Source organism: Elephas maximus, chromosome 13 (assembly GCF_024166365.1).
Source record: "Elephas maximus indicus isolate mEleMax1 chromosome 13, mEleMax1 primary haplotype, whole genome shotgun sequence".
NCBI lineage: Eukaryota > Metazoa > Chordata > Mammalia > Proboscidea > Elephantidae > Elephas > Elephas maximus.
In genome coordinates this window covers 30,600,949-30,615,213 of record NC_064831.1, presented here as the reverse complement: position 1 = coordinate 30,615,213, position 14,265 = coordinate 30,600,949, and the positions used below count along the sequence as shown (strand labels likewise).

General features: G+C 38.5%; 1 protein-coding gene across 3 annotated transcripts in view; it reads left to right on the top strand.

The window, feature by feature from the left end:
• Positions 1-13,799, top strand: part of ARFIP1 (ADP ribosylation factor interacting protein 1) — a 204,194-nt gene extending 190,395 nt beyond the window's left edge. For all 3 annotated transcript variants that reach the window (XM_049852761.1, XM_049852760.1, XM_049852762.1), the window contains one exon: positions 11,952-13,799. In XM_049852761.1, coding sequence (XP_049708718.1) covers positions 11,952-12,107 — 156 coding nt within the window. In that variant the 3' untranslated portion in view covers positions 12,108-13,799. The remainder of the gene's footprint in view (positions 1-11,951) is intronic.
• The last annotated feature ends 466 nt before the right edge of the window (positions 13,800-14,265 follow it).

The following is a 14,265-nucleotide window of genomic DNA, read 5'->3' as shown; positions in this document are numbered from 1 at the left end:
TTGCTTTGGAAGAAAAGACACCAATAGCTGTGTCTTAGCTGGCTGCTCGCAAGCTTTCAAGATTCCAGATGCTACTTAGCACAGTTGGATGCAAGACGTTGTCTTTATGAACTATGATGTGCCAATTGACATAGATATCCCCTAAATTGAAGGTCCTTTCCCCTCAAGCCAAGGAACGTCATGCCGTGAGCTTTTCTTATGTCCAGAACTTTTCCCTGACTGTGCCCTTGTGTGCTCTATGTTCCTTTCTTTGTATTTTTTTTTATTGTGCTGTAAGTGAAAGTTTACAAGTCAAGTCAGTCTCTTATACAAAAACTTATACACACCTTGCTACGTGCTTGTAGTTCCTCTCCCCCTAATGAGACAGCACACTCCCCCTGTCCACCCTGTATTCCCTGTGTCCATTCAGCCAGCTCCTGTCCCACAGCGCCCTCCCATCTCACCTCCAGACAGGAGCTGCCCACATAGTCTCATGTCTACTTGAGCCAAGAAATTCACTCCTCATCAGTATCATTTTTTGTCTCATAGTCCAGTCCAATCCCTGTCTGAAGAGATGGCTTTGGGAATGGTTCTGGTCTTGGGCTAACAGAAGATCCAGGGACCATGACCTCCAGGGTCCCTCCAGTCACAGTCAGACTGTTAAGTCTGGTCTTTTTATGAGAATTTTAGGTCTGCATTCCACTGTTCTTCTCCCCCATCAGGGATCCTCTGTTTTGTTCCCTGTCAGGGCAGTCATTGGTTGTAGCTGGGCACCATCTAGTTCTTCTGGTCTCAAGCTGATATAGTCTCTGCTTTATCTGGCCCTTTCTGTCTCTTGGGCCCATATTTTCCTTGTGTCTTTCGTGTTCTTCATTCTCCTTTGCTCCAGGTGGGTTGAGACCAATTGATGCATCTTAGATGACCACTTGCTATCATTTAAGATCCTAGATGCCACTCACCAAAATGGGATGCAGAGGATTTTCTTAATACAATTTGTTATGCCAGTTGACATAGATGTCCCCTGAAACCATGGTCCCCAGATCCCTGCCCCTCCTACTCTGTACTTCGAAGTGTTTGGTTGTATTCAGGAAACTTCTTTGCTTCCAGTTTAGTCCAGTTGTGCTGACCTCTCCTATATTGTGTGTTGTCTTTCCCTTTACCTGAAATAGTTCTTGTTTACTGTCTAATTAGTGAAAACCCCTCTCCTTCCCTCCTTACCCTATAACCATCAAAGAATATTTTCTTCTGTGTTTAAACTATTTTTTGAGTTCTCATACTAGTGGTCTCATACAATATTTGTTCTTTTGCAACTAACTAATTTCACTCAGAATAATACCTTCCAGATTCCTCCATGTTAGGAAACGTTTCGTGGATTCCTCATTGTTCTTTATTGTTGCGTAGTATTCCATTGTGTAAATATACCATAATTTATTTATCCATTCATACATTGATGGGTACCTTGGTTGCTTCCATCTCTTTGCTATTGTAAACAATGCTGCAGTGAACATAGGTGTGCATAAATCTGCCCATGTGAAGACTCATTTCTTTAGGATCTATTCCGAGAAGTGGGATTGCTGGATCCTATGGTAGTTCTAGTTCTGGCTTTTTAAGGAAGTGCCTTAAAAAGCTAGAAACTGGTTGTACCATTTTACATTGCCGCCAGCAGTGTAAGTGTTCCAGTCTCTCCACAGCCTCTCTAAAGTTTATTATTTTCTGTTTTTTTCAATTAATGCCGACCTTGTTGGAGTTAAATAGTATCCCATTGTAGTTTTGATTTGCATTTCTCTAATGGTTACTGATTGTGAGCATTTCCTCATGTATCTGTTAGCTGCCTGAATGTCTTTGTTGGTGAAGTGCCTGTTCATATCCTTTGCCCATTTTTTAATTGGGTTGTTTTTTTGTTGAGTTTTTGCAGTACCATATAGATTTTAGAGATCAGATACTCATCAGAATTGTCATAGTTAAAAACTTTTTCCCAGTCTGTAGGTGATCTTTTTACTCTTTTGGTGAAGTCTTTGGATGAGCATAGGTGTTTGATTTTTAGGAGCTCCCAGCTATCTAGTTTCTCTTCCGGTGCATTGTTAGTAACGGTTTGTATACTCTTTATGCCATGTATTAGAGCTCCTAATGCTGTCCCTATTTTTTCTTCCATGATCTTTATCGTTTTAGATTTTTTATTTAGGTCTTTGGTCCATTTTGAGTTAGTTTTTGTGCATGGTGTGAGGTATGGGTCTTGTTTCACTTTTTTGCAGGTGGATATCCAGTTATGCCAGCACAATTTGTTAAAGAGACTGTCTTTTCCCAGTTTAACTGATTTCGGGCCTTTGTCAAATATCAACTGCTCATATGTGCATGGATTTAGGTCTTGTCTGGTTTTTCAGTTCTGTTCCATTGGTCTGTGTATCTGTTGTACCAGTACCAGGCTGTTTTGACTACTGTGGTGGTATAAACTAAAACCAAACCCAGTGCCATCAAGTCGATTCCAACTCATAGCAACCCTATAGTAGGTTCTAAAATCAGGTAGTGTGAGGCATCCAAGTTTGTTCTTTTTCAGAAATGCTGTACTTATCTGGGGCCCCTTTCCCTTCCATATGAAGTTGGTGATTTGTTTCTCCATGTCATTAAAAAAATGTCATTGGAACTTGGATAGGAATTTGTAAATATAGATTGCTTTGAGTAGAATAGAGATTTTTACGATGTTGAGTTTTCCTATCCATGACCAATGTATGTTTTTCCACATATGTAGGTCTCTTTTGGTTTCTTGCAGTAATGTCTTGTAGTTTTCTTTCAATAGGTCTTCTACGTCTCTGGTTAAATTTATTCCTAAGTATTTTATTTTCTTGGGGGCTATTGCAGATGGTATTGGTTTGGTGATTTCCTCTTCGACATTCTCTTTGTTGGTGTAGAGGGATCCAGCTGATTTTTGTGTGTTTATCTTGTATCCTGATAATCTGCTTTTCTTGAGGATTCTTTACGGTTTTCTGTGTATAAGGTCATGTTATCTGCACATAGATATACTTTTACTTCTTCCTTACCAATCTGGATACCCTTTATTTCTTTATCTAGCCTGACTGCTCTGGCTAGGACCTCCAGCACAACGTTGAATAAGAGTGGTGATAAAGGGCATCCTTGCCTGGTTCCTGTTCTCAAGGGGAATGCTTTCAGACTCTCTCCATTTAGAATGATGTTGGCTGTTGGCTTTGTATAAATGCCCTTTATTATGTTGAGAAATTTTCCTTCTATTCCTATTTTGCTGAGAGTTTTTATCATGAATGGGTGTTGGACTTAGTCAAATACCTTTTATGCATCAGTTGATCAGATCATGTGTTTCTTTTGTTTTATTTTTGTGATGGATTACATTGATTGTTTTTCTAATGTTGAACCATCCCTGCATACCTGGTATGAATCCCATCTGGTCATGGTGAATTATTTTTTTGATAATGTTGAATTCTGTTGGCTAGAATTTTTTGAGGATTTTTGCATCTAAGTTCATATAGGTGTGTAATTTTCTTTTTTTGTGGTGTCTTTACCTGGTTTTGGTATCAGATATATGCAGGCTTCATAGAGAGAGTTTGGGAGTATTCCGTCCTTTTCTATGCTCTGAAATACCTTTAGTAGTAGTGGTGTTAACTCTTTTCTGAAACTTTGGTCGAGTTCTCCAGTGAAGCCATCAGGGCCAGGGCATTTTTGTTGTTGTTGTTAGTTTTTAATGACCTTTTCTATCTCTTCTTTTATTATGGGTTTATTTAGTTGTTCTGCTTGTGTTTGTGTTGGCTTAGGTAGATAGTGTGTTTCTAGAAATTCGTCGCTTTCTTCTAGGTTTTCAAATTTGTTAGAGTACAGTTTTTCATAGTAATGTGATATGATTCTTTTAATTTCAGTTGGGTCAGTTGTAATATCACCTGTCTCACTTCTCATTCGAGTTATTTCCTTCCTCTCCTGTTTTTCTTTTGTCAGTTTGGCCAGTGGTTTATCCACGTTTTTAACTTTTTCAGAGAACCAGCTTTTGGCCTTGTTAACTCTTTCAATTGTTTTTCTGTTCTCTATTTCATTTAATTCTGCTCTTATTTTTATTATTTCCTTTCTTCTAGTGCCTGAGGGCTTTTGTTGTTCTTTCTGTTTGTTCAAGTTGTAGGGATAATTCTTTGATTTTGGCCCTTCTTTTTGGATGTGTGCATTTATTGCTGTAAATTGACCTCTGAGGACTGCTTTAGCTGTGTCCCCAAGGTTCTGATAGGAAGTGTTTTCATTCTCATTGGAGTCTATGAATTTCTTTATTCTGTGCTTAATTTCTTCTATAACCCAGTCATTTTTGAGCAAGGTGTTATTCAGTTTCCAAGTGTTTGATTTCTTTTCCCTGCTTTTTCTGTTATTGATTTCTACTTTTATGGCTTTATGGTGAGAGAAGATGCTTTGTACTATTTTGATGTTTTGAATTCTCTTAAGGCTTGCTTGTGACCTAATATGTGGTGTATTCTAGAGAACATTCCATGTGCACTGGAAAAGAAAGTATACTTGGCGGCTCTTGGGTGCAGTGTTCTGTATATGTCTGTGAGGTTAAGTTCGTTGATTGTGGCATTTAGATCTTCTCTGTCTTTGTTGAGCTTCTTTCTGGATGTTCTGTCCTTCACCACAAGTGATGTGTTGAAGCCTGCTACTATTATTGTGGAGCTGCCTATCTCGCTTTCAATGCTGTTAGAGTTTGTTTTATGTATCTTGAAGTCCTGTTGCTCAGTGCATAAATATTTAATGTGCTTATATCCTTCTGGTATATTGTCCCTTTAATCATTATATAGTGTCCTTCCTGATCCTTTGTGGTAGATTTTAAAGTCTACTTTGTCAGAAATTAATATCGCCACTCCTGCTCTGTTTAGATTGTTGTTTGCTTGATATATTTTTTTCCATGCTTTGAGTTTTAATTGGTTTGTGCCTTTAAGTCTAAGGTGTGTATCTTGTAGGCAGCTATAGACGCATCGTGTTTTTTAATCCATTGTGCCACTCTCTGTCTCTTTATTGGTTCATTTAGTCCATTTACATTCAGTGTAATTATGGAAAGGTATGAGTTGAGTGCTGTCATTTTGATGTCTTTTTTACTGTGTTGTTTACAGTTTCTTTTTTCCATTTAATTTTTTGTGCTGAGTAGTTTTCTTTATATGTTGTCTTTTCCTCTTTTTCATTGTTATTGCTTTTGTTTTTGCTGAATCTTTATGGTTTTTTTTTTTTGTATTTTATTTTAATTAATAGGATTGTTGTCTCCTTTGTAGTTACCTTAATGTTTACCCTTATTTTTTAAGTTTAAACCAAACTTTTATTTCTTTATGTCACCTTGACTTCCTCTCCATATGAAAGATTTGTGACTACATTTCTGTCCCTCTTTATTGATTTAATGTTGTCATCTTTTACATTATGACATTGCTCTTTCTCTGTCTTGAGCATTTTTTTTATCTTGATCTATTTTTGTGATTTCCCTAACTGGGCTGGTATCTGGTTGCTCTGTCCAGTGTTCTAGTCTTAGGTTGATATCTGATGTTATTGCTTTTCTAACCAGAGAACTCCGTTTAGAATTTCTTGTAGTTTTGGTTTGGTTTTTGCAAATTCCCTAAACTTCTGTTTATCTGGAAACATCTTAATTTTGCCTTCATATTTGAGAGACAGTTTTGCTGGGTATATGATTCTTGGCTGGCAATTTTTTTCCTTCAATGCTTTTTATAAGTCATCCCATTGCCTTCTTGCCTGCATGGTTTCTGCCAAGTAGTCTAAGCTTATTCTTATTGACTCTCCTTTGTAGGTGACTTTTCGTTTATCCCTAGGTGCTCTTAAAATTCTTTATTTTTGGTTTTGGCAGGTTTGATTCTAATATGTCTTGGTGACTTTTCTTTTGGGATCTACCTTATGTGGGATTCAATGAACATCTTGGGTAAATATTTTCTCGTCTTTCACGATATCAGGGAAGTTTTCTGCCAACAAATCTTCAACAGTTCTCTCTGTATTTTCTGTTTTCCGCCACGCCCACCCCCCCCCCACCCCCCAGTTCTGGTACTCCAGCCATGTGTGGGCTATTCCTCTTGTTAGAGTCCCACATAAATCTTAGGCTTTCTTCATTTTTTTTTAATTCTTTATCTGATTTTTCCTCAAATAAGTTCATGTCAAGTGCTTTATCTTCAGTCCCACTAATTCTGATTTCCATTGCCTCAATTTTGTTCCTCTGACTTTCTATTGAGTTTTCTAATTCTGAAATTTTATTGTTAATCTTCTGAATTTCTGATTTCTATCTTTCTGTGGACTCTTGCAGCCTATTGGATTTTTCATTGTGCTCTTGAATAACCTTCTTAATTCCCTCCACTGCTTTACCTTTGTGTTTCTTGGCTGTTTTTCATTATTGTTGATATTGTTTTTGCTCAGTCTTTATGTTTTTCTTTTTTTTTTTTTGATGTGTAGGATTGTTATTCTCCTTTCTGGTTGCCTGATCTCCTTCCTGATCTCTTGAAGAATTCTGTATTCTGCCTCTGGTAATTCCAGGAAGACATCCTCATCTGGAAATTTCGTGATTATTTGTTTTGAGAGCTTGTTGAAGCCATCATGGTCTGCTTCTTTATGTGATTTGATATTGACTATTGTCTCTGAGCCATCTATAAGTTATTGCATTAATTTATGTTTGCTTACTCTGTCCTGGCTTCTTGCTGAGTTTTGTTTTAATGTGCCCAAATAGGCTTCTTTAGAGAGCTGGCTTGATTATTTGCTCCCAGATGGCTAGAGCTGTTACCAGGTATATGAGCCTAGGAGTCCATTCACTTTTCTTGTATGGAATCAGCTCAGGTATCCAGGTAGTCAGTCACCACATGGGTGGGTCAGGCCCTGTGGGGCAGGGGTGATTGGTTGCAGTAGGGGTTGCGCTCTGAGCAAGGCAGGGGGCTGACAACCTTCCCCCAAGTGTCTGTGAGGAAAGCATGTCTCTGTTCCCTATAGCGCACAGGTGGGTGGGCTCTGCAGCCGGGCCTTGGCCACCCAGTGCTTTTGGTTGTAAGGACTGGGAGGTACCACTTATCCTTGGACCACTGTCGCAGGTGGCTAGGTGCCATGGGTGGAGTCAGCAGTCCTCAGGCCCCTGATGCGTGTAGGTAAGGACCCTGTTTAATAGGCAGAGCAGTGTCAAACATCAAAAAACCTGCCTCTTCACCATACAGCTGAAACAGTTAAAGTCAGATCTCAGGCACATACTCCGCTGCAGTCTGCCAACAAGGGCCTACGTTACTGAAATGGTCCCACACAGGTCCGTGCAGAGGTGAAAGGCATTCAGAGTCCATCGACTGTTTGTCCCTGGACAGGAACTGCTTCTGCCCTGAGTTCCTGGCTTAGGGGAGCTGGCAGATTATCTTTTTCCCCAGTTGTTAATTTATTACTTCTCCAAGGCTGGGAGAATGGTTCAGGGATCGCAGCAAGACCTATCTCAGGCTCAGGTAAATTGACCGCCACTGAAGCTGGCGTGGGGGCTGGGGACACGGTAAATTAGACGCAAGTACTTAGCTTTTGCCGAAAATGCTGTTCTCTGATTCTGGAGCCCTGAGTGGACTGTGCGGCTTGCTATCTCTCCATGAGGAACTGGCATCCCGAACGCCACCAGCCTGGCCACAGTCACTTCAGAGGAACGTGCCTGAGGTGTGCTGGTTCTCAACAAGACAGGTCCAGCAACTCCTCACTGCCTCTGAATCATCTCTCCCTCCCTCCACTGCTCAATCTGATTCCCTAACTTTGCCTTTGATGTTCAGTGCTCCTAACTTGTCATACATATAATTGCTTCACTTGTTTTTTCGGGTCGTTGTTGTAAGAGGGATCACCAGAAGCATCTGACTACTCTGCCATCTTGGCCCTGCCTTCTGTTCCTTTATTTCTCATCCAGCTTAGCCTTTCTTCTTCCCAAGCCTGTGCTACCCCTTCTGATTTTCCTCCTTTTCACTCTAGTTTCTGTAGCCTTTTTTTTTTTTTTTAATTGCTGGGGCCCTGCATTCTTAACCTTTTTCGTAGATGTACCACTAATTTTCTGCTGCATAACGAACCACTCAAAACTTAGTTGCTTAGAACCACAGTGATACATTATTTCTGACAGTTTTGTAGGTTGGATAGGTGGGTTGTTCTGCTGGTTTCACTTGCAGCTGTAGGGCCTGCTGGGCATTGGGCACAGCTAGAATGACTGGGCCTCTCTCCCTATGGGCTTTCATCTTGAAGGAGGCTAACTGGGCTTCCTTACAAGGTGGCAGCAGTAGTCCAAGAGGTCATTCACTTGCTTATCAGGTCTCATTTTTTATGTTACATTGCCAAGCCCATTTTCATTGTAGGATGTGTAGGGCGTGGATACTGAGAGGGGTGATTCATTGGGGGCCATTATAGTAACAGTTCACAACAATAGAATACTTACCTCATCTTCTAAACTGCCTTCTTATAACCTGCCTTTATGTGATTACCCTGTTTCCCTAGTGATGACCTCTAGGATGAGGCTCCTTATCCTTTCATATATCCGCCATATCTAAGAAGTAGAGGGTAAGGCAGTGAGAGCTCTCCTCTACCAATGCTCTCTTCCAACCTTTCTTGAAAAAACTCTGTTCTCCCTACCAGCCCTTTTTATAACCCAGTGTATTTTCACTGCCTCTACCAATTTATCATGCCAATTGCCATTTTCTGCTGTCCTGTGCCTTACTTACCCTAGTATCCCTAGTACAGCGCCTGACACATAGTAAGTGGTGAATGTTTTTTTGTCACCCTTGCACCCAGCACCGAAGGTTTTCATTTGGAAAGATTTGCAGGCCTTGAATGTCTGAACAGATAAATTCAAGATGGACTTCTTTCAGTTTGTACAGACATTTCTTAGTTTTCATTGTTTCATGCTATTTGGTCTTCTTAAACTTTCTCGTCTGTGTCAGAGGAAGAAGAAAAATTCTTTTTGTTGTAAACAGCTTTTGGGTGAATCAGTAGTGCCAGTGCCCCAAGGTTTGAATAGTTAGAGAAGTAACCCAACTCGTTCTCAAGGCTTGACATGTTAATTCCCTGGGGTGTCAATACTGTTTGGGTTGCTGGGTAGAAATCATATTTACTTCTTCACCAGTTGATTTTTGCCATCATAGGATCAAAGACATTTGATTTTTCCCTCTTCCCACAAAAAGTTCATATGGGTGAATACCTCAATTAAAAGAGGATCCCATGCAGGGCTGTGTTTACAATGTGGCTACACTGGGCTGTGATGCAAGCCTTGATCTCTGATTAAACAGTCTCAAAGTATGTGCGCCTGGCCCTGGGTTGTTACTAGAAGAGTCGGCTAGCCTCTGAGCTGTGCTCGTTATTTGTTTTTTCAATTCTGTTGCTGTTCTGAAGAGCATGCAGAGTTTGCATGCAGTGCACAGGAGAGCGATGGATCTGGAAGTGCCCAGGACCCAGTCAGAACAGTTATCTCCCTGGAGTCTGAAGAATGCAGCTCTGCTTCTCCGCCCAGATCGCTCTTGCAGTGTTGGGAGGCAGGGCTGTGCGGAGGAGGATGCACTGGGCAAGAAGTCACAAGACTCAGATTTCAGTCCTAACTCTGCTACTCACTCATCCCATGACACAGAGTGAATCACTTAATACTCAGTTGAGTCCCAGCTTTCCATATGTAAAACCAGATGGTTGGTTATGATAATCTGTAAGGATCCCTGTAATTTAAAGTTTCTCTGATTTTATTCTCAGCTAAATACTTCTTCCAGTGTTAGAGTGGGAAACAAGTAGGCTCTGCCTCTTTGTAAGCAGTAATGTTACCCTCACAGATGTTATACCTGTCCATCTCACTCTCACACAGTTATGTACTGGCACACACAGTGTACTGCCCTGTGCCATTCCACACCACTTTATAACAGCAGACTCAGGAAGATTCTTTTTCAGGAAAGAAGCTTTGTTTGTTCCTTTGTGATTTCTTAGTTCTACTTGCTAAATCATCTGGTCTGGTGAGGTGACTTAGACGTTTAAAAATGTTAGTGGTCACGGTGGATTCTTGGTGTTTCATGTAACTTAGTTAAATGCTGATTAAAATCACAAATGAAACCAAATTTAAATTATGTCTAATCTTTATACAGTTTAATATTGCTTGCAAATTGTAGTGGCCAATATTAGTGCTCTTTACTGAAATACTACCCTTTTGTTAATGGAAGTATTTTTTTTTCTGATTGTAAAATGTGTACTTACTGTTTTTAAGGATCTTAAGAAAGTATAAAGAAGAAAAATACCCATAGTTCCTTCATTCAAAATTTAACCACTAAAAAAAAAAAACTGCTGTCAGCTCTTCCACCAAAATATATCCACTTTTCACCTTATCCACTGCCAGTTCCCTAGACTAAGCCGTGGACTCCCTCGCCTGGACCATGGCAATACTCTCGTAACTGTTGCTTTGTTTCCACTCTGATCCTCCTAGGCTCGTTCTCCACATAGTAGGTAGCTTTTTAAAAATTACATTATCCACCCTGCAGTCACCCACAGGCACTGTTAGTGTCCTCGTTTTCCAGATGAGGGAGTGGAGGTGCAGAAGCAGTAGGTGATTCGCCCAGGATTCCAGAGCTTGTGCTTTTGCCCACTGTCCTATATGCCTCTCAAGTGAATGGCTGTCCTTCGACGTATTTCCTGTGCACAGAAGCATGTGCACACTCATGCTTTTAAAACACAGAAGTGAGATCAAGCTATACATTTTGGTAACTTGTTTTTTGAAATTTTACATTCAGACTATACCTTAGCAGATATTATTTTTTTTCTTTTTCATGCTTCTGAGTTTCACCCATCTAGGGGTTTGTTCGGTAGTTAAAAATTTTTTAAATGGCATTTTTTTCCTGACAGTATGGGTTTGAGCTTGGGAATTTTTTATATTAACGTATCAAGTAAGTGGGGCGGGGAGTAAGTGTGGCAAACGGGGAGTAAGTGTGGTGAATAAATGGGGAGACGTCTACTTTTCCCATCGTACTCGTCAGTGCTGCTTGAATTTCATAATCTTGAGCATGCTTTATTTTTATGATATTTTAATTTTTAAAAAAATAAAGGCTTTACAAATAAAAATAGCTAATATAATTGGTTTTATTGTTTCCTTTACTGAGGAAGAAATGACTAGCGAGAATATGTGTGTAATGAACACAGATATTGTACTGTATATAAAATTTTATATCCTATATTTCACTTAGCATATTTTAGACATTTTCATATCATTAAACATGTTTAAACCTCAGTTTTCATGATAAATAATATTGTATTGGATGAGTAAATCAGAATGTGGTTTTTTATATTTTCTTGTTTAATATTTTGCTGTCATATATAAGACCACAGAAAACAACTGTATTCTTAACTTTTTGTGCTGCTTTGCTGATTTCTTTAAGAAAGATTTATAGTGTTGCTTTGTTAAAACATACTGTTGATATCAGAAGTAATAAGCAGATGAGAATAACTGAGAATCATATGAGCTTAAAGTAAATCGATTTTCTGGACAACACTTGCTGCCACTTGGGGATTCTTTACAAATACCACACTTAAAAGTATCCAACCTACTAAGTTTTACATAAAGCATAGTCTTAGTATGTCCATACTTGGTATCTGGCATATGTTATATAGGGATTATTTATATCAGATATTCCCTGTTTGATATCTCATGATTTTTAATATACTTACCTTGGGGGAGAATTTAACGATAATAATATTTGAAATTGGTTAGCAGAGTATATATTTAGCTTCATAAACTGACCTGTTATTAGGTATCTTCTCTCTCAGTGGAGGTTGGGGGATGGGGAGCATTAGAAAGTCATCAACACTCAGAGACCCTGCGAGGCAATGTGCACTTGATGTGTGTGAAATACTTTATATTCTTAAAACAGCCTTTCTTGAGGAGAGATTCACTAATTGAGGCATGTAACGAATCACCTCATATCTCATTGTCCTTGGCATTAATGCTTGGTCTTATGACTCTGCTCTGTCCACAGGTTAAAGTATTGCACAATCAGTTGGTCCTTTTCCACAATGCCATTGCCGCTTACTTTGCTGGGAATCAGAAGCAGCTTGAACAGACACTTAAACAGTTCCATATCAAGTTGAAAACTCCAGGAGTGGATGCCCCATCTTGGCTGGAAGAACAGTAATCACATCTCTGGGGAAGAGTTGCATTGTTATATTTCTAAACAAACCTAATAAGAATTAAGCAGAGTTGGGGGAAGTGGGAAGGGGTGACAACCATTGTAGTGATTCTTGTACAAACAGCTTTAATTTTTCCCTTTTTCATACTTTTAACAATTAAACTGCTAAATTTAATGGGAATGTGGGTGGCTTTAATGTAAACATAATTTCTATAATCTGGACACAGTAATTTTCCTTTTTGAGAAATCCTCTTGTATGGTGAGGATTGATGGCTATTTCTTTAGTTTGAAAACATCTAACATAGATTTGCACTGACAAGATAAAAATTCGAGGTTTTTGGTCCTGGAAATGAGGGCCAGTTGTAACTTTTCCAAAGGGAGGTTTACATGATTTATATCAACATCAGATATTTTATATAAGAATATATTCAACATCTTTAAGAGATTCATTTTCATGTATTAAAGAAAAAAGAAACTATTTTGCAGAATAAAATTATATGGTGTTCCTGCAGCACCCGCACAGAGGCAACAGCCCTCATGAATGACTGGTTGGCTGTGGAGTTGTGGCAAATACCTTTTTAAAAACGAATCTGTACCAGTGTAAGTTGTTTACACTTTTTCTAAAGACGCAGGAGTCACACTGTCATTTCGTGAGGTGTTTTCAGCTTGTGAATCTGCATTACCCAAAGCCACTGGGCAGTTATGTTACCAATTTGTTTTGATTCGTAGTGAAACCTTCTTAAGAGAATTTTTTAACAGGAGGACTTAGGAATAGATTCTTGACAGTTTCTGGAGTAGAAATTTGAGTTAGGAAAGTTAGTTTTGGGGTAAATTCCATTTTGATAGAAGCGAATTCCTAGACAGCTTTTATTGACTTCCGTATATAACAATACCATTTAAGCCTTAAATCACAGATATGTGCCTTCTCAGATACAGTAATTCTTGTTTAGCCTATGTACATAGCCCATAAAGAAACCCCTTTCAGATAATGTTTAATGTATCTGTTCCTTTTTTGGAAAGGAATACTGTGTATAAATTTTAGGTTTCTTTGTACTCATTAAACCAGGTTTAAAGTTCATGGTGAAATCAACTTTTGAGTTTACTTTTTTGTTTTTCTTAATTCCTTTTGAGGAATGGAAACTGGAAGGGGCTTTTTTGTGTGGGTAATGAAGAGGTATGTAGGATAGTGTGGTGGTACAGGAAGAAGGGAGATTGGAAAGGCCAGCACTGTTTTAGTTGCTGAGCAGTGTTGATTATGTGTTATGTGGGTGGCTTGTCCACTGTGTGGTTCTGTCAGTAATATAATCTTTATTAAATGTAAAGGTTTCTTAATTTTTGTCACAGACATAAATTAATATTTTGAGAGTTCTCTCTTTACCGGTTCATTTCTTCTGTGTTGAAATGAATTACTTAAAATTACCATTAGACACAAATTTTGTGGACTGTAAGATTTGTTATATATGTTCAGACGCCTTTTAGCTGGCTTTTTAATTATTATGCCTGTTTTCAGTGCTTAATACAGTGTAATATGATTATAAACTATAAACTTATTTTAAATCATTCCTTCCTGTATATTTGTACTCTGAGAGAGCCTTATTTTATTCTTCCAGCAGAATTCTTGCGATAGTTCATTTACATTCCCCAGAATGTGCCTCTGGTGTGAATTTTGTATTCTTATTAAAAGTGTTTACTGCAGTACCTTGTTTCCCTGGCTCTTCATAGTTTAAAATAATAAGCAACTATTTAGGTTTTCTGAAGACATAGGATTTGTCTTTTCAAACTCTAAAAATAACAAAAAATTGTGTTCTGTCACTTGTTTTATCTCAGTAAGTTTTTCTTTTCCTTGCAATTGCAATCTCTCTTGGGAGTTGAACATGTCCAGCCTTACCATATTTCAGTAACAATTACAGCACCAAAGGGATTAAATAGTAAACTAAATATATCAGTGATTCTCAATAGCACGAAAGAAATTTAAAAAATCGAATTATTAACCAGTGACACATTTACTTTGTAAGGAAAGTAACTCACACTCATTGTAGAAAAATTAGAAAATTAATAGGCCAAAAAAAAAAAAAAATCCACTATTGAAGACAATGTTACCACAGTTTTTTCTGTAATGTCCTTACATATTTTTCTATGAATGTCTCTACAAAAATATACAATT